Source organism: Stegastes partitus, unplaced genomic scaffold (genome assembly GCF_000690725.1).
Source record: "Stegastes partitus isolate 25-593 unplaced genomic scaffold, Stegastes_partitus-1.0.2 Scaffold62, whole genome shotgun sequence".
NCBI classification, from domain to species: domain Eukaryota; kingdom Metazoa; phylum Chordata; class Actinopteri; family Pomacentridae; genus Stegastes; species Stegastes partitus.
The window spans coordinates 169,656-188,932 of record NW_007577793.1 but is presented as its reverse complement, the minus strand read 5'-3'; the positions used below and the strand labels follow the sequence as shown (position 1 = coordinate 188,932).

At 41.3% G+C, this 19,277-nt stretch overlaps 4 protein-coding genes across 4 annotated transcripts; 2 read left to right on the top strand and 2 right to left on the bottom strand.

Annotated features, from left to right (window-relative positions):
* Nucleotides 1-977: 977 nt before the first annotated feature.
* Nucleotides 978-16,510, bottom strand: rps25 (ribosomal protein S25). Its single transcript, XM_008275916.1, has 7 exons — nt 16,495-16,510; nt 14,599-14,605; nt 3,706-3,736; nt 3,031-3,120; nt 2,758-2,941; nt 1,095-1,193; nt 978-1,008 (listed from the first exon to the last, which is right to left on the bottom strand). Exons 3-6 carry the CDS (start codon nt 3,706-3,708, stop codon nt 1,099-1,101), a joined length of 372 nt encoding a protein of 123 aa, XP_008274138.1. The 5' UTR covers nt 3,709-3,736; nt 14,599-14,605; nt 16,495-16,510; the 3' UTR covers nt 978-1,008; nt 1,095-1,098.
* Nucleotides 4,003-6,569, top strand: trappc4 (trafficking protein particle complex subunit 4). The gene is made up of 5 exons (XM_008275914.1): nt 4,003-4,202; nt 4,579-4,753; nt 5,567-5,670; nt 6,044-6,170; nt 6,311-6,569. Exons 1-5 carry the CDS (start codon nt 4,028-4,030, stop codon nt 6,387-6,389), a joined length of 660 nt encoding a protein of 219 aa, XP_008274136.1. The 5' UTR covers nt 4,003-4,027; the 3' UTR covers nt 6,390-6,569.
* On the bottom strand, nt 6,678-10,899 carry slc37a4a (solute carrier family 37 member 4a). The gene is made up of 8 exons (XM_008275915.1): nt 10,752-10,899; nt 10,232-10,464; nt 9,044-9,287; nt 8,499-8,657; nt 8,312-8,397; nt 7,837-7,950; nt 7,609-7,747; nt 6,678-7,368 (listed from the first exon to the last, which is right to left on the bottom strand). The coding sequence occupies exons 1-8, from the start codon at nt 10,897-10,899 to the stop codon at nt 7,202-7,204; spliced, it is 1,290 nt and encodes a 429-aa protein (XP_008274137.1). The 3' UTR covers nt 6,678-7,201.
* On the top strand, nt 12,322-17,948 carry cfap45 (cilia and flagella associated protein 45). The gene is made up of 12 exons (XM_008275917.1): nt 12,322-12,384; nt 12,475-12,585; nt 12,750-12,856; nt 15,312-15,465; nt 15,528-15,698; nt 15,815-15,993; nt 16,231-16,360; nt 16,486-16,632; nt 16,752-16,865; nt 16,994-17,187; nt 17,285-17,509; nt 17,621-17,948. Exons 1-12 carry the CDS (start codon nt 12,382-12,384, stop codon nt 17,685-17,687), a joined length of 1,602 nt encoding a protein of 533 aa, XP_008274139.1. The 5' UTR covers nt 12,322-12,381; the 3' UTR covers nt 17,688-17,948.
* The last annotated feature ends 1,329 nt before the right edge of the window (nt 17,949-19,277 follow it).

Below are 19,277 nucleotides of genomic sequence, written 5' to 3'. Positions count from 1 at the left end.
ACAAAAAGATCTTTACTCATGGGAACAATTTTTCTTTGTAGTCAAATCATCGTAACTTCAAGGAGCATTAGGCAGCGAATCACCCAGGGACCAGCTGCAGTTCTGAGACACCTTCTGTTCTGAGGACCTTAGTCTGGTGCAAGGCATGAGGATTAAGTTACCTACTATCCATACTGCTTCTCAGGTGGGAGGAAACAAAAATATGGGGAATGAATAGATAAATTCAGTTGACTAAGGCCTAGGGCTGACGTATATGGGTACTATTTAAAAACTGGGCTTTCCTCCTGTTTTTACATCTACATGAAAATGGAAAAATGAATAAATAAAAAAACCTCAATTAACATCAAGAGCACACCACACCAAAAGGTGGAGATATAGCCCAACTGATTCTGTAACCTCTGTTCATTGTTGTAGGGAAGACTGACTGTGTATTTATGTAAAAACATGGAAAAAGTCCTGCAAGCAAAGTGAGTACCAGGACTATTTCAGCTTTATCTGCCATTGCACAAACACTGCTTATGTAAACGAACAAGATGACACTGACATCACAAACTAAAAACTGCTTCCTCTGGCTACACATCAACAGTGCAGTTTCTAAAAATATTCACCCTGGAAGGAGTTTCCCCAAAAGCCTATTATTCAGTGATCTAAAACAGTATTTTGAGTCCACCAGAGACAAAAATGCACAGAAAAAGCTAGTTTAAAGCAGGACAGAGCCTGAGACTAAACAGACTAGTGCAATCCTTTCCGTGCTCCATCTGATTCTGAGTCTTAAGTTTGCGGTTTCTTGACCGAAATGTTTTTGGGTGGTATTCAAATATTTTGCAACTCAGTTAGACTTATTTCCTATTATCTAACAAACACTACGGTAATCTACTAACAAATCTAACTTTGATATACCTGGATGAAGAGGGAAAACAAAACAAATAGAAAGCTGAGATTTTGTCTTTACATTTTTATTTATTTTTCATTACAAACAGCTCACCGCAGGAAACAAAACAGGGGAACCTGTGGGGAAAAAAAAATCTGCAGGTCAGTGAGTGTAGCTTAAAAAAATGGCAGGATGATGATTTTGATGGTTTCTGCTACTGTACCTGATTATGCTTTCTCCGCTGCTGCCTCCTCATCTCCACCCTTGGTGTTACGTGTGTAAATCAGCTGTGCTCTGTGTTTGGACACCAGTTTAATCATGCCTGGGAAACAAAACAGGACCATGTTCTGTCAGCATTTTCATCCACATATTCATAGAAAACACTTAATACATTTACTTTACTTAGCATGCATTGCAATGCACTTCAGTCATGATTTTGTGCATCACTTCAATGTCGCAACAGTGTCTAGAGTGAGTTTCCACACACGAACAGATGTATATATTACAAAGAGACAAATTGTGAACGCAAGCAGTATACTTGTTCTGGCTACACAGATGATGTAGCCATTACATTTAAAAAGTCTTTTGAGCTTTGAAATTAAATCTTAATTTTGGCACCACGAATTATACAGACAATGTCATTAGTGCTGTCGACCAGCAAACGATGCTGCACAGTCAGTGAAAACCTGCTTATGCTTTAGTGCACTCTAATTTGTGATGGTAATAAAAAAAAAGTATGTGTGAGTGCCCACAAGACAATGTCACTGAAACAATGAGTAATATGATTCCCCCTTAAATACATCTCAAGGTAAAAAAATAAATAAATCCAAAGCAGACAGCAAATGCTTTTTTGTTACAGGTGGCAGGTTGCAGACGGAAAGAAAAAAAATTAACCATTTTTTATATAAACCATTTACTTGACATGTGCTGGGATGCATGACGGTTCTACATTATTTAAGTGTTTTAAAATAGCATTCGCTGTTATATAACTTCTTTTCATCTAGCATTTTGTATTTGGAATATTTTTAAGAGGAGAGGCTAAATGATCTCAAACGAAATGACAAGTAGTCAGACTGCATATCACCCAAACACATCAGTGTCATTGTGGAACAAATGATGAACTGTTACAAAAGTACTCTGGCCTGGATGCATACAGCATAAGCATTTATAAACATTAGACACAGCCAATGAGCAGAGCTGATGACTATGGGGAGTATTCATCAGATGAGCTTAATGTTGCATCACAGTACTGTAGATGGATAGAAATGTGATTGTCGCTTTTTGGTAGAGCTTGAGCTAGAACCATCTCCACCTCTGCCCTTAGAGTTTACTATATGCATTCTGGTGAATAAGCTTTCTCTTGATGGTTGAAGAAAACATTCTGCCAAGCTCTCATTTACAACCTCGAACTGAGTTTTCTCTAGATTAGTTTATCTGATGCAAAAAAAATAAATAATTGTAAACATATGCCGACACTTGTTTTTTTTTTTTTTTGCTTCTCCAGCTCTTCTAGTGCTTCTCTACTTTTACCAACACAACTTTGTTGTTCAATAAAAGAGTTGGTGACTGTGGCTCAAAGCAGTGAACGGGTTGTTTACTAACTGCAAGCTTAATCACCAGCCCTTTCACATGTTTGCTCTCAATGGCAGGCATGTATCATGCATGGCAGCTCTGCCATCACTGTGTGACTGTATGTGGGAATAGGTAACATATTGTCAAGCGTTTGTAAGTTAAGTTACAAAAGCACTATTTCAGAACAGGCTATTACCATTGCCCTATCTGCCCCACTATCACAACCTTTCAAGGCCATTATCTATGAGAAGACTTTTGTTATATCGATCCAACCTGCAATGTTTGGGGCCTGAAACTAAAAATGTAAGTTTCACCTTTGGCAAGCAGTTCCTGGAGGGCGTTCCTGGCCAGAGAGCCACGGATCTTCAGCCTCTCTGACACAACAGCGGGGGTGATGAGTTTGTAGTTGGGAACCTCTTTGTACAGCTTGTCGTATGTGGCCTTGTCGAAGAGGACCAGGTTGTTGAGCTTATCCCTCACTTTTCCCTTGGACCACTTCTGCTCACAATAACAGAGACATTTTGTTTCAATGATGAGGAAAGTTCCACGGTGCACTGCATTCAAACTACTCAGAAACCACTGCATACCTTCTTCTTGGCTTTGCCTCCAGACTTGTTGACTGGGTCCTTGTCCTTTTTGGACTTCCCAGTGTCCTTCTTCTTGTCCTGCTTAGGAGGCTGGAAACAGACGACATCAAGTTAACGCTACACACCGCTTCACACTCAGGCTGTAGCACATGTGCGACATGGTAGCACATATAACGTATTAAAGGACGAGAATGCTTTATAAGAATGTAATCGGAATGAAGATAAAGCTAGTTGACAAAGACATCCGTTTACACTGTAACCGGCTGACCGGCAAGGAACGGCCTTGTCTTCAAAGTGTGTTTCTTGTCTCACTATCATCACTGCGGGCTATTCTCATCGTTTCCATTAGCTGATATAATTCGAATTACTCAATATTCGTGTGCATACATTGTTATCATTGATGTGGAATTATTAGGGACAACTTTATTCGGCTCGTTTTCGGGATGCATAATATAGCTGGAAGCATGGTAGATTTAGCACACTGGCTAGCTAGCAAGCCATTCGCTAAACGAGTAAAATTGCACTATTTCTTGCTTCATCCACGCTCTCCTATCACAGCGTAGAACAGCGCATTCCTACCTCAACATATTCCGAATAGTTAAGACTCTGAAAAAGTCAACGTAAAACTGAAAATGTTTAATTTGCTTCCACAAAACGTGTAGTAACTGTCCTCACCATGTTTCCTCGTCAAGATGTCGGAGCGAAAGGAAGTTCGCCCGTGCACGAGCCCCTTAGACAACCTGTATATGCGGAAGTGAGACTGGGGATTATGGGAACTGTAGTTTTCTAATGTTTCTTCGCTTTCTTGACTTTAATCATTTATATCAGCCTACAGAAACACATTATAATACACAGACCGGAACGGTCGAGATTATTAAGTGGATAAAAACATTACAAATTCAAACCGGATGAGAAAGAGCAAATTTAAACGTTCAATCTTAGCCAAAACGCTGAAGTCACGTGACATTTTTTGTCAGCTGAGCAGGACGTCGCAAAGATGGTGATATTCAGTGTGTATGTCGTGAATAAAGCTGGAGGTTTAATTTACCAATATGACAACTACGTGCCGAGAGCGGAGGTCGAGAAAACCTTCAGCTATCCTTTAGATTTAGTGCTGAAGCATCATGATGAAAAGGTCGTGGTTTCGTTCGGACAGCGGGACGGAATACGAGGTGACGTTTCACAGCACAGCGGTAGCATGTTTCATGAGCTAGCTGCAGTGGAAACCCCATTAAACACTATATGGTGTTCTAGCTAAACAAGTCGGACGAAAGTACATGGTCTAATATTGACAAGACTTCCATATCATGCATCCTATTCGTTAGGTTCCACTGATCTGGATACTTTCCCACCGATTAGGTTAGCTAAATGCTTTCTGTATTAGCTACATTTCATTTTGCATTTAAAGAACCTATCTCACAGATGTGACAGTTTATCAGGATGTTACGGTGTAATTATTCGGTCATTAAACTATATGACTTGACTGACAGTCTGACTTTAAGGCATATTTTCTGAAACTAAACCACTACTTGTGTTGTGATTCCTCAGTGGGCCACGCAGTGCTGTCAATCAATGGGGTTGATGTGATCGGAAAGAATACGTCCGAAGGAAAAGACATCCTTGAATATTTGAAGGATCCCTCCAATTATCCAGTCTCTATTCGCTTTGGACGAGCACGTCTGAGCTCCAATGAGAAGCTGATGCTGGCCTCCATGTTCCACTCGTAAGTCATGTCTACAGAGGGTTGACAGATTTAAGGCAAACCTGGAACACCTGATCCCTAGAGTGAGGGGATCTGTGGGTCTGTGTTATTCTGGGGGGGCATTTTGGTGGTATGGTGTGGGTCCACTCGTTCTCTTAGACAGAAGCGTCAATTCAAATCAATGGCTGGTTATTTTGAGCGGTCACCTTTGTCATGATAAGATATTTCTACGGCGATGAGAGTGGTGGCTTCCAGACTACCCTCGTCCATAGTGCATGAAGGGTCACCACATAGTTTGATGAGTATAAAATGATGTAAACTGGCCTTCACAGTCACCAGATATCAACCCAGTTAAACACCTGTGGGATATTTTTGGACCAGTATGTTAGACGATGCTGTCCACCATCATCATCAAAACACCTAATGAGGGAAGATCATTTAAAAGAAAGGGGTTCCATCACTGTTGTGGAGTTCACAGACTTGCAGAATCAATGTCAAGGTAAACTGAAGCTTTCCTGGCAGCACATTGGGATCCAACACCTTATGAAGAGACTTCATAATGTTTTCCCTTTAAATTGTCACCCATCTATATGTTTTATGTTTTCTCTGGGACTGCAGCGTGGTTTAGTAGGACCAGATTCAAGATCTAATGCTGACAAGCATCAGGACAAGGCACGTAATACACCACTGAGAACTACTCAGGACCTTCTTGTATATCTAGCTGTGATCTTTCTTTTTTTTCCAGTGAAAGGCGGCAAATTAACTCAGGACTTGTTGAGGTCTAATGTGTCTCACACACAAATCAACATGGCTATATATGTGATTTTTCTGTAGGTTGTTTGCCATCGGTTCTCAGCTGTCCCCTGAAGTTGGCAGTTCAGGGATTGAGATGCTAGAAACGGATGTCTTCAAACTCCACTGCTTCCAGACTCTCACAGGTCAGTGGTGCAAACAAGTGTGATCGTAAGTAAAAAGACAAAGAAGAAATTTTATAGCTGACTGTGATCAAGAATATATTTCATGTTTTTTGAATGAGTATCTGAAAGCAGTATGCAGCAGCAGTATGTGCTTAAGTGATCAGAAATTTGGAACTAAAACAGCACAATCACATTTTGGCTGTTAGTAGACCATTGTCAAAAAAATGCAGAAACGACAACGTCCAGCTCATATTTGCCCATTAAAAACTTCCCTGGTCACTAACTTCCTGTTAAAGCAGCCTGTAAAATATACCTTACTGCCTGTGGTACATTTGACAGTGACTGATTTAAACTTTGGTCTCTCTCATTTCTTGTTCCCTCTTTACTCTCTCAGGGATAAAGTTTATAGTGCTGGCAGATCCTCGACAATCTGGTATTGATGCGCTGTTGAGGAAGATTTATGAGATCTATTCAGATTTTGCCCTCAAGAACCCTTTTTATTCTCTGGAAATGCCAATCAGGTAATAAATAGAATGAAGTTCATTCTGTTGTATTTTTATGTCCTAAATTTAGTTTTGTAGTGTGTGTCACATTGCAGATTGCAAGTCCAGTGTCCGTTGTCTTACACCCGCACATTAAATCCTTGTCCTTTGATTTTCAGGTGTGAACTTTTTGATCAGAATCTAAAGAGTGCACTGGAGGTTGCAGAGAAAGCTGGAAACTTTGGAGCTGGGTCTTAAACCAGTGAGGACAAAAGATTCACAGATTGGAAAGAAACAAGTGGATTGTTATTGGGTTTGTTTGGATTTTTTTTTTTCATTTTTTTTGACTAGTTTCTTCCCCCCCAGTCGCTCATGAACACTTTGTAAATATAATATGTCTTGTAAATACTTAAGATTAAATGACACACTGTATGTAAATGTTGTGCATCACTTTTGTTTTTGGCTGCATGTATAATGAAATGCTGAGTAATCTCAAAGTAGTGTGTTGGGCATTGTGCATAAATTATTAAAATAACTGAAAAAGCATAACAACAAAGTATAATTTATTCAAGCCTTTGACTGCTCTCATAATGCAGCCCACACATTGTGCGTTTTTCAGAAAGTATTGTGTAAGTCTTATACGTCCATTCATGATTATAACATTTCTTTTTTTAACCCAGATGTTTAGTGTACCATTTTTTAAACCAGGCTTTAGTTTGGCACTCTTACCATTGACATATTGCAGTGGCCTTTGAAGAGTAAACTGTGCGTAATTTTGTTTTTGCCACAATTCATTATGTGATTTACATAATGTGCAGTCATCATTTACCTTTCCTTGCCAAGTAACTGATTGACCACGTTCAGGCTGTAAATACTTTGTATAAAGAAGCACCTTGCACAACAGGTTTTTTGAAGACAAAGTGCTCAGCTTGATTCCTGTTTATGTAATGCAAAACTGACAGTGGAAACATTGTGGTATAAAAAAATCTACTCAGAAAAAATATGAAAATACAATCAGGGCTCAAATTTTTCCGTTTTCCTCTGAGGGCAGAGGATGAGGCGTAATGATGTTAGTCTGCCTTCTTGGACACGTGTCCCATCTTGGTTCGGATGTTACGTAGCAGGAAGAATCCGATGGCGGTGACTAAACAGACGATCTCTGCTACCCAGAAGGCCATTTCCCAGCCGTGGTGCTTGGCAATGGTGCTGAATGGTAGTCCGGAAAGAAAGCCACCGACTAAGAAAACACGAATGGATAAGTTCACTTTAAGGATTAGAGAACATGGAAAGCATAACACACAAATAGTCACAAAAATACTAAGTGTGTCCTGCAGAGTTTTGTATCTTATCTAAACTAAGCTATTGGTATTATCAGTATACAGGCATGTAGGAGTTGTCTTACACAGGCTGCAAGTCCTACAGTGTATTAAGGTTGTGTTGTTGCGAGAAGATTGGAGTGATTCTGAAATAAACTTACTGTTGGCCATCAGGGCAACAATGGCATGTGATGTCCCACAATAGTTAGATGGGGCACTTTCATTGGCTATAACTCCAAACAATGCTATTGGTCCATAAGAGGAGAATCCAAAAGCTGCACCCAAGCTGAGTATCCACACCTGAATGTACAGAGGAGAGATACATCTGTGATGATGACCAAATCTGATGTGCAGAAGTAGATTTGTGTCCATTGGGATGTCAGCGTTACCTTTGAGCTGTCAGGAGTAACTGTGACTCTGAACAGGTACATGGACACAAACATTCCAGCCATCATGCAGATCAGGATGAAATGTCGAGGATTGCCATAGATTCTCATCCCTTGCTGCACAAAATAAGGACATATATTCAAACTAAAAGCATAATCACAACACTGGTCAGGTAAAGGTGTGGCTAGTCTTGCAAAACTCCATGCGGTCACAAAATGAGGATAAGTGGTCCAACTCAATTTTGGTAAGGAAATGAAACATTTTTGACGTCTATTCTAACAGTGAACATGTCGTACCTTTTCACTCAAAGCTGAACTGAATTTTTCTAACATAGGTGATCAGAGAGACAAATAAACCAAGAAGTAGGAATACACATAAAAGGAAAGTAAGATAAAATTAGCAATAAAAACATTAAAATATAAAGTGTAAAATAATGAAAACAATAAGAATAAATATTTGAACAAAAAGAAAACTCACTTTGGCCACAGCCTTGTCAGAGAAGTATCCTGCTGCAAGACTCCCCAACAGGCCTCCAACCTCCAAAGCGCTCATGTATGAGCTCCCTATGAAGAGGAACACAGTGATTCACAAGAAATGATAAGCTGGACCTTCAGAGTATGTAATAAAAGACTCTGGAGGTGCCTCCTCTCCCCCTCTTCCATACCCATGAGTGTGGACTGGCCCTTGTCCTGGATGAGGAACAGCTGGCCCCAGTCAGTGCAGGCTGTCTTCACCCCAAACACCACGAGGTAGGACACGGACAGCAGCCACAGGTAGGGTGACAGCAGGAACTCAGACAGGGTGCTCTCATCGCTGGAGGATCCTAAACAGGAGGCAGAAGACCAATCAATATTTGCAAACTTGTATGTTTTAAAGCCCTGTTTGTATGTACATTAGTATCAACATGACACAGTGGGTGTAACAAGATATCCACATGGCTGGGGTGAAGGAGGGAGGGAGCTCGTCCTCTCATCAGATTCATGAATAAAACATCTCTTGGGCTCACATACTAAGTTCTCACTTTGCCCAAGTATGAGCCAGACTCCACTCACACCGATGCCATGCGAGGGGCACACTGGGTGCAGAGTCCACCAAGTCAGTGACCTTTAGTCATAACACTGGAAACTCATGCAATACAACACACATGTCCACAATGCAGCTATCTGAGCAATGCCTGCATGTTTAAACAAGATTCAGCCACAGTCTCACCTCCTTTGCTCTTCTTGGCCACTGCCTCTATGTTGGGCAGCCCCACATCCTTAGGCTCGTTCTTGATAACCAGCAGGCACACAAAGGAGAGTGCCACACAAATCATCCCGGAGACAGAGAGTATTGCTCTCCAGCTGTAACTCTCGGCCAGAACCGTGGCGATAATGGGGCCCAAGCTGCCGGCAAGATTCATGCTGCAGGAGAGAACTGCCCACCATGTCCCGAACTGAGAGGGCTCGAACCACTGTAGAAAATAGAGAAGAATAACATGAATTCATGGCAGCGCTGACAGCCAAGTGTCATAATCTGGCCTTTGATATACACAGAGGATAGATTAAGTGAACTGAGAGCAACTAAGAAGAGAAAGGAAAATATTAGACAGTTGCCATGTCACATGTTGTGACAGTCTACTGAATTTTCAAGCAGCAAAAATATCCTTCCTTAATCAAAAATATAACCTCTAATATTCGTACATTTTACAAATCCAACATTTATTAGACAATAAATCCACTTTTCTTTGGCAACAGGTTTCCTGCTGCCTTCTTGCTCGATTTTTTATCGATTGTGTTTAAAGTACTCGTAAGATTCCACGTTGCAATGTTTTGAGTGCACAATACACAATGTGGTGTTAGGTGCAAAACAACATGTGCACAGACATCAGTTTTAAGAGACACCTTCTACATTTGAGGCTTTGGAAAATGAACAGGCCACACGAGCAGAGATCAAAATGACATCTTCATCAGGGTTTGACAGAAAATATATGAAGACCTTCTTATCAGTTTTATTTATTTGTCTTGTTTTTTTAAATGCCATGGCATATACAGGTATAGAAACCATAGCGTACATTTGAACTGTATTATAAAATAGTTGGTTACATGAACTTAGATTAATTTTAGTCAGTGTCAACTGACTGTACTGAGCATATTAGGTGTTTAATCTGTAGTATCATTTAATTAAAAAAAAAAACTCTAATGTTTCTATTGTGACTTGTTCTTTTATGTGTTTCATGTTCCTGATTTGGACTTGATTTGTTTGTGCCTATAACTTAACCCAGTTCACACTGTATGCTCCTGACAAAGAGTATTCTGGCCCCTGTCTATTCTTTATAACATGTGAGATAAAAATCTAGACGTTGAAGCAGATGCCAGCATATTGCAGCACTGATATACAAGGATGTGGGTCATATACCTTCCGCAGCACCCTGCCACAGGGAGGCCAGCCCAGGCCTTGTCCCAGACCATTGAGAAACCACAGTGCAGAGAAGACAGCGACAGTGGAGGACCAAGAGAAGACCACGTTGATGCCTCCCACCATGAACAGGCCAATGGAGAAGAGCCAGCGGGCACTGATCTGGTCCGAAAGCACGCCGCTGATGAACTTGCTGATAGCGTAGGCCAAAGACTGACTACTGGTGATCATGCCTGAACAGAGAGAGTGCAGGAGAGGAGGGAACACACAGCAGATAAAGCTCTCGCAGTTCATTTTAAAACACACAGCTCATATATCAGGATAAATCACAGCTGTACGAGAGTTCATTAAAAAAGTCAAACGTGCAAGGACATGTCAATATAACCGCATGGGTAGAAGTTAGTCAGAGTCACACTTGTGATGTTAACACAAGTAAAAACTTATCTTCGTCTATTTATTATGACTTTTAGAAGAAGGCATGCAATACATATGTAACAGGAATAAACCAAGTGTCTCATACCCAGGTCATCCTTGTCCAGCTTAATTTCTTGCATAAGCGAGGGCATCACAAAGGAAAAAGTCTTTCTGTTAAAGTAGTACAGCGTGTAGCCCACAAACATGGCCAGAAATATAGTGCCTCTGTAGTATCCATAGTTTGCTTTTGCCATGATTGCAGATGTAGTCCTGTAACAAAAAAAGAGAAAAACAGAAGACAATCCAGGGAAGGGAGCAAGCTCCTGCCGTTTGACAGACTTCTGCTGCCTGTGACACTGAACTTTGCTTCAGGATCCACTGTGCAGAAGCAGCTGCTTGCAAGTGAAGAGGTGTTTGCAATCAGCGCAGGAGGTTAATGGTCAACTTCACTGCCCTGCGGCTGATTGAATCTGGGTTTGCTGCCATGTGCTGCAGGCCGCCCAGGTTTGGAAAAAGAAACCATCAATTTGTGACATGAACACTGAATATATTGTGTTGTTTCCTTGAGGCATCAGTCCTTCTGTTTTAACAGCGACCTTGGCGTTGTTTTTGCTTTGCTGCTGTGCGTCAGCGTGAAGATGTTATGGAAGGAATCCTCTGACTTGTGTGTTTAATGATTTACTGGGGAGTCCAATAGGTAGTGCAGATCAGGGGGAGGCTCCTCTCCAAACGAAGTGAAACGTGGTGATCTTCATCAGCATAAGACCTGCCAGACACACATGCAATAGATTCAACTTAAGTATCTGTTGCTGTCTAAAAACTCCAAATATGGGCTGTGGGCAAGTGAATCTGGATCAAATCATGAGTCAAATCTGTCAGTTAAAAAGTGCTAAAATCACACAATTTACAGGAAGTATTGTGTAAAAAAAAAAAGTATACTGTACTTGAGTGCCAATAAACCACCAGTGTCTTTTTGTCCAGCTCTTCTTTTCTGTGCAGGCAGGTTATAAACACCCTTTTCTTAAAGTACCACCTCAGATTGCAGTGAGGCTGTATAGAAGCTGCTCACCAAGCGAACAGAATGTGCAGCTTCCGCATCATGTGGTGCGCTGGCACCGCCCAGAGCTAATGTCACTGACACGGCTGAATGAAAGAGCTCTTCTGTGATACAAACACAGTGCTGCTGTTAACATTAACTGTGACAATTCAAGACAAATGACATGAACGCTGAGCCACAAAAGGAACATTTCGCGAACAATTATAATAAATGTAACAAATGTGAACGTGGGCTGCAGACAGTGTTTTAGGTGTACCTAACATGTCTACGATGGCTTACGGCACTGCAAGTTTTCCTACGTTTTCCCTCGACTGCTGACTCCGAATCAGAAGTTACTACCTTTTAAAATAGGGACTTTACAGTTAAAACAGTTAGAACACAGGAGAGGGAACAAGGGAACATTTACATTTACTGCTAACTTTGTGGGAGGCTTAGCTGCTGTATCCTGTTTTTGTTTGGTTGTGTTATTGTGGACGGCACACTGTAGTTTAGCGAGCCCCGCCTCCTTGCTTCGTTTCCATGGCAACAGACAAACAGAATATTTCAATTACTATAACGACACTGGCCGTTGAAGTCGTATTACTAGTCAGTGAAGCTAGTTAACAACAAACTACTAAAACTGTCGTTTAGTTAAAATAATTTCTTCTCCGCTTTCCGCTGCCTTTGACAATCGAGGATCATGGTAAGTTTAACGTTAACGGTTAAATAGGGATCCATGTTGTGTCACTTTTTCAAAACACCACCTGACTGTCCTTATCGTTGGTCCCCACAGAGACTCGCCTCCAGCTCCACCACCTCCAGGGGCAGATCTTATCCCGGCCGGTACCGCACACTGGCCCCCAACTCTCAGGTGGATGAAACCCTGTTCGGGAGCCCAACACCGGTGAGTGTGATACAAACCACATCCCAACACAGACAGCCAGGTGTCTGCTGTATACAACTATATTACTAGTGATGCTCTGTATGTAGCTGCAAGGTCGGAAAAAGTACAAATCGTGAATGGGTTTGTGAGTTGTTGCTATCTGACACCAGTCAATGACATTACAGGTAGACAAACGTGCAGCCTCAGCCACCAAGACAAAGGACGGGTCCCAGAAGAAGAAAGAAGGAGAGACAATTCAGATCATTACCAAAGACCTCATTCGCAATCTCAGGTAGGCTCTACCAATTTATCTTTAGATCTGAACGCAGCTTGAGCAGCTAAATTATATTTGAAAATAACACATAGCAAATTTGAAAATTGTGTGCAACTTCCTTAATAATCTGTTCCTATAATTTAGAGCTGTTGGCTGTTGTAGAGATGAAAAATGCTGATCATGATTGTATGAAGGTGTTTGCAATAGATAGACTTGCTTATGCGGTTGCCCAGACAACCAGAGCAGCTTGCATTGTTTGTATATTTGTAGATTTAGTGTTTCAGTAGGTAATTTTTTTCCTAGTCTGTGAGAGCACATGTTGTCTTTTAGCTATACAATTACTCTACGTGCCTTAAATTGCCCCCAGGGGACAAATAAAGTTAATTGAATTGAATACCAAAATCACACCTAACAAACATTAGAGACTGGTAAAGATAAATGGAGTGAAGGCTTCAGTGCTTTAAAACATGTATTCTTTCTAAAGGCCAGCAGAGGGAGACTCTGAACTTTGCTGTTAAATGATCCTTTCACACTTAAAAAGTATGGACATATATATTCATATAGTATTACATATTATAAGTACATGCTGTTTATGTGTTTATATACATGCCGTCTTTGGCCAAGTATGCCTTACGCGACCCCTGAGGATAGAGGGGTCATACAACATATGTTCATGTATTTGGGTGTTGCCCCTGTTTTTGTTTCAGAACCCTGTCACAGCTTCTTTTAACTTCATGAAAGTTAACTATAACATTCTGGCCACCCAAAAATATCTTTCTCAGCTGTTCAGTTTTACTAAAAGACACTTTAAGCAGTTCGTTTTTATACCAAGTGCATTTTAAGCTGTTTGCTAGCCAAAACTAGCATCTAAATTAATGTTGATCACTGTTGAATTACTACTGCACCTTTCTATTCTTATTGAATTTCCCTTCTGGGATAAATAAAGTATTTTTCTAGCCAAGCACTTTAGCTAGTGTCTGCTGTGCTAATAATATCTGACCCCACTTCACTTAACCTGTGGTAACCTGTGGTAACAAAAACTTAATGTCAGACCATTCTGCATTATTGAATGGTCTGACCACAAACTCATCGAAATTAACTGTAAGGGCTGCCTTTCTGTCCAATCCAAATCATCTGCAAAAATGTTCAGTGTGGTGGTGGTGTTGTTGTTTCTTGTAGTGAAGGGGATTTTGAAATGCATAACAGGCAGATAATGGATGGGGAAGAGAAAGCCACATGAAATGCATAGTCAGCAGCAGACTTATACTTGCAGCCCACATCTAGTGAGTTAGATTAATGTAATGGTAGCTATTCAGCCAAAGTTGACCAACGTTCAGTTAAAGATGTGTGTTTAGTGTTTGTGGCATGTGTTCAAGTTAAAGTGTATCACTATGGTTACATAGGCCTTATTGGATGGTGATGCACTGTTTGGTGTCTTTGGTTTCTGAGTCAGATCCAGAGTTTGCTCCTCAACAGATCCACTCTCTGGTCCATATGTGGTCACTGATTAAAGTTGAACAATTAATCAATTTTAAATCACAATTTTAAAACAATCCACTCAGAAAATTACAAAGACTGTAGCTTAGGACATATGAAGTGTGGCTATTAAATGAGGAGATTTAACTTGACCTGACTGAAACTTTTAGGGATTGTTTATGCTGCCCATTGATCAATGTATGCTTCTGGCATGGACGCTGTGGTTTCACTGACATAAGTCTATTATTTATTAGCAACACCTCTTACATCTTGCAGCATATCTGAGCCAAGGTTTAAACCTTGTCATGTCATGTCAGTGGTTTTACAGTTTCATGCAATTCTCCTTGTGACATCATGCCTTTGATGGCCCCTCATGTGGTATAGCTGCATCACAAGTTTCTGTCTAAAGCACATCCATCCATTATCTAGACACCGCTTAATCCTCACTAGGGTCGCGAGGGGGCTGGAGCCTATCCCAGCCGACTTAGGGCGAAGGCAGGGGACACCCTGGACAGGTTGCCAGTATATCGCAGGGCTACAGACAACCAAGCACACTCACACTCACACCTCTGGACAATTTAGAATCACCAATTAACCTCAACATGTTTTTGGACTTGTGGGAGGAAGCCAGAGAACCCGGAGAGAACCCACGCTGCACGGGGAGAACATGCAAACTTCACGCACAAAGAACTGGCGACCTTCTTACTGCGCCATCTTGTAGCCCCTGTCTAAAACACAGTGAATACTAAACTGAAGCTTGACTTTAAAAAACACCTTGCAGGTCAAAATAGCAATATCTGTGAGAAAAATTTAAATTGGATATTTTACCCAAACCACTCAGCCCTAGAGCTGATCCAGTCAAACACAAACTTTACCCCAATACCAAACTCGAGTCTTCAAAACGGAAGTCCACAAACCAGTGGGTGACATTGCAGAGGCCACGTCCACTTCTTTTATACATTCTCTGCTAACAAACTACAACCTGTCACTCTGCTAGGATCCCACGCCACGATCCTTTAGGAGGGGCTGTCATTATCCCATCAGCAGAGTTTCAGCGGATGGCAACGTCCCGGGTTCTGGACAAGGCGGGGAAGACAGAAGAACACCGCTCCAGTAGACCTGTAAAAAAAAAAAAAAAAAAAAGTCATTGGGTTTGCAAATTTATAATAACACAGTAAGCTCACTTGGCTTTTTTAATGTACTCCCTATCCAGAAAAGTGCAGAGGAAGCAAGGCTTCAAATTTATAAGGCAGACCTGTCCTTTAAGAAGAACCAGGCACTGACTGAGCTGGAACTGGGGGCCCAGGACCGTGCACGGCGCCTGATGGAGCGGGCCAACGCTTCAAGGATGGAGCGAGAGGATGAGATCAAAAAGCTCAATCAGGCAGGAGACAGTTGTGGATGCCAAAATTACAAAAAGAAAAAGAAAATGGGCATGGCGTGCATGACACATGAACATTCGTACTTCTGTGTGTGTGTGTGTGTGTGTGATTCCTTCAGCTGATTCAGGGTGCTCAGTGTCAAGCCATACTTGACGCCCAGATCCAGGAGAAGAAACAGCTCGAGGCGGAGATGGCAGAGGAGGAGAAGCGTCTGGACATCATGATGGAAGTAGAGCGCCGCAAGGCTTTGGAGACTGAGGAGAAGATTGATGAGCTGCGCAAACAGCAGAGGATCAGGTAAAGGGAGCACATACAAACACATTTATGTTCTGAAATTATGACGTTTTTAAAAAATCATTTCAGTCTTTCCTCAACCTGATGGTACTTTCTTTTAGGGTGAAGAAATTGCAAATTTATTTGACTCAAGGAAACTATTTACACGTTTGTCATTAGACCATTTTCTAATCGTGAGGCTACTGATGAGCAGTGAAGGTAAACTAGGAGCATTGCCACCACATGTGTGTTATATTTCAGAGGAATGCAGCAAATTTATGACCAAATCGAGCAGCATCGGGAGGAGAAGAAAGTCGAAGATGAGATAAAAGAGCAAGAGAGACAGCAGATACGAGAGAAGCAGGAGAAAATGAACCTGGAAGACCTTGAGGTGCAGATGCTCTACACATACAAACACACTAAAACACAAACAGTACAGAGGGATATGCAGCCACATGTACAGTACACAGATATGCACTGGAATCAGTTATTTTTTCTCTGATCTCTTTTTTTCAGGCCCTAGAGAAGAAGAAAGTGGCGCAAAAGCTTCTGCAGGAGGAGTCTATGCGCATAAATGCTGAGACTATGCGAGCCAAGGAACAGAGGATGGAAGAGGAGAGGCTGGCTACTATGAGAGCTATGGAATACATCAAAAACAAACAGGTCATCATGTAAAAAATATTCAATTTGGTATTGAAATGCTGATTTCTCTTCCAGCTGCATGTGTTAAGTGGGCATTTTGTTTTATATTGTTTCACATTGCCATTTCCTGGCCGCTGCAGGGGCAGGAAGCAGAATATGAAGCAGAACAAAACCGAATCAGGAAGGAGAAGGAGTTGGAGATAGCCAGGCTGCTGGCCCAGCAAGAAAAAGCAAAAGACCACAAGGCAGAACAGGTCAGGAATCAAACTACTAACTGATTGAAAGCCAATAGAAGTGACACCTGCTCCGTCTATTAACCCTATTGAAGTTTTTCATATTTTCAAATGCACTTATCTACTTGTGTTTGCGGATTTGAATGAAGGATGAGCTTCGTGCTCGGAGGAACCAAGAAATTGCAGACAGAGAATGGAGGAGAAAGGAGAGAGAGCTGGCGGCAAAGAAAGCACAGGAGGAAGCAATGCTGAGGGAGGCTTGCTTAGAACAGGTTCACAGCAAAATGCACTGCCTGTCCATTGAAGGTGCCCAGAAGAAGGCAGAGTTTGCAAGGGTGCTGAAGTAAGAAAGAAAGAATTCTTTGAGAGAGAAAAAAATCCCATTATCATAACACACTGCTTTATAATTTTCTTTGCCACTTCTACCTTTCTTCGCACAGAGCACAGCAGGAGGCGATAGCCAAACAGGAGCAGGAGGAGGAGAGGCAGAATCAGAAAGCGCACCGCCACGCACAGGCCATCCGACAGCAGATGAGGGAAAGTGAGCTCTCAGCCATAGCAAAGCGCTGTGAAACCTTCAAAGAGGCTGATCGGCTCATCGAGGAAGCCCGGCAGAGACGCGTACGCCTTGATGAGATCAAAAAGAAGAAACTTGAGGAGCTTAAGTAAGTATGAGCAGGTGAACAGGGGTTGATATTTTATCATTAATGTCATGGAGCTCCACTGTCAGTGTCCAATAAATTAAAAAAATCTGATATCCCTTTGTCAACATCCAGGGCTACAGGAATCTCGGAAAAATACGTCAGTGAAGTGGAAAGAAAAGCCCAGATGTACAAACTCTGATTCATGCACAAGTCCTCACCTGGTACCTGCGTCACGTTTACCTGGTCTGTTTAAGAAGGAATAAAATGTTTTAATTTGAATTTAAATGATCTCCAAGGGGAAATTGCTTACTAATGTATCTAAGAATATCTAAAAGGATTTAACAACAAAGACTTCTATTGCACCTTAAAAGCTTTTGATCATTGATATGTACACATTTGAGTAGTTAATGTTAATTTAAGATGTTTTTGTTTGTGTAACTAAATTGCAAAGTCAAGTCAACACAATAAATGACATTTTCACACAACTGCTTCCTCTCACACAGACTGATTCCACAGGAGACCGGATACAATTTTTAGTTTTTATTTAGGCTAGTATTTCCCTTTCAGTTGAGTCATATTCTTCCACTTATCAGTGACAGATCCCCTTTATTATTATTATGCATGACAACAGAAAGGAATTCAACTTATGTTAGGGTTAGGATGACACTTTACACACAGCTCAAAGCATGTAAGGAAGTTAAGTACATCAAGGTAAATAACAGGCTCTTATTTCAGACCATTCTTGACAAAGAACTGGATGTACAGAGACCTAATTTCTTCATCTTAACCATCTAAACACACAACCTACAGGAGTGTTTATGGATCTAATCAAGCTGTCATTAGAACACCAAAGGTTCCACCAGCCTGTCTCCTTCTGCCTCCTTGTTTCTTATGCATTAACGTAGGAGGAGTCAGGACTAGGGGAGTGGGTGGAGGACAGATAGCTGGGGTCTCCATCTAAAAGTTTTCAATTCGTCATGTTCACATCTGTACACGCAAGAAAAAAAAAAAGTAATGGTGACCGAGGGAAACATCACAACACCTGGCATACACGGACCTCAGTACGAGGAGGGTTCAGAGTAAATACATACACACGGTACAGTTATGGGCCCTGGGGTTTGGTAGCCGTGGTCCCGTCCTTGCACATACACAGATACAGTCCCACACAAGCACTGTACACGGCACAAGAGGTCACCTAAATACATGGAGCCAATGAAGGAGAGCTAATATCTAGGACGGTGGATTGGGTAGCCCAATACAGGCTGAGAGGAGGGGGTTTAAAATTCTTATTTAAACCTTCAGGTCGCACTCGCGGACACACATACGCACACACAAACACAAACACACCCTCAGTCACACAGTGACATACGTCTGTATGCATTTAAAACTCCATAAAGCTACACGCCTGTGCAGAATATACTATCATTACTTAGTGTTGCTAGCTATAGCCATTGAAATGGCAATATATGTTCAATATTATATGTAACCTTTTTTCCTCAGAATATACAATGATGAAATGCATTATACAGACAAACGAGACAATGTAAGCTGTTCACATGTTCAGTACATCAAAAGTAAGAGCTTCTCTACATTAATTTCTTCATGAGTGCAAAATCCAATGCTCCTCCACCTACTTCAAAGGTTCATTGCTGAGCTTTAGCAAGTCCACTTTTGCACAAACCATAAACCGATAAAAAAAAACATTACATTAACATAAACACAAAAAAATCTAAATAAGTAGTCATAAATATGGAATGTGAAAAACAAACATGTGGTCCAATTTCTTTCA

What these genes read in the sequence shown, in the direction of transcription:
- rps25 (XM_008275916.1), bottom strand. An exon ending in GAGGCAAAGCCAAGAAGAAG is followed by an intron (nt 2,942 to 3,030) that starts GTATGCAGTGGT and finishes TATTGTGAGCAG; the next exon opens with AAGTGGTCCAAGGGAAAAGT. An exon ending in CCAGGAACTGCTTGCCAAAG is followed by an intron (nt 1,194 to 2,757) that starts GTGAAACTTACA and finishes TTTGTTTCCCAG; the next exon opens with GCATGATTAAACTGGTGTCC.
- trappc4 (XM_008275914.1), top strand. Translation starts at nt 4,028, where the DNA reads ATGGTGATATTCAGTGTGTATGTCGTGAATAAAGCTGGAGGTTTAATT. An exon ending in CTGGCCTCCATGTTCCACTC is followed by an intron (nt 4,754 to 5,566) that starts GTAAGTCATGTC and finishes ATTTTTCTGTAG; the next exon opens with GTTGTTTGCCATCGGTTCTC. An exon ending in CTGCTTCCAGACTCTCACAG is followed by an intron (nt 5,671 to 6,043) that starts GTCAGTGGTGCA and finishes TTACTCTCTCAG; the next exon opens with GGATAAAGTTTATAGTGCTG.
- slc37a4a (XM_008275915.1), bottom strand. Translation starts at nt 10,899, where the DNA reads ATGGCAAAAGCAAACTATGGATACTACAGAGGCACTATATTTCTGGCC. An exon ending in GTGGCAGGGTGCTGCGGAAG is followed by an intron (nt 9,288 to 10,231) that starts GTATATGACCCA and finishes TATTTTCTACAG; the next exon opens with TGGTTCGAGCCCTCTCAGTT. An exon ending in GGCCAAGAAGAGCAAAGGAG is followed by an intron (nt 8,658 to 9,043) that starts GTGAGACTGTGG and finishes CCTCCTGTTTAG; the next exon opens with GATCCTCCAGCGATGAGAGC.
- cfap45 (XM_008275917.1), top strand. An exon ending in AATACATCAAAAACAAACAG is followed by an intron (nt 16,633 to 16,751) that starts GTCATCATGTAA and finishes TGGCCGCTGCAG; the next exon opens with GGGCAGGAAGCAGAATATGA. An exon ending in AAGAAACTTGAGGAGCTTAA is followed by an intron (nt 17,510 to 17,620) that starts GTAAGTATGAGC and finishes GTCAACATCCAG; the next exon opens with GGCTACAGGAATCTCGGAAA.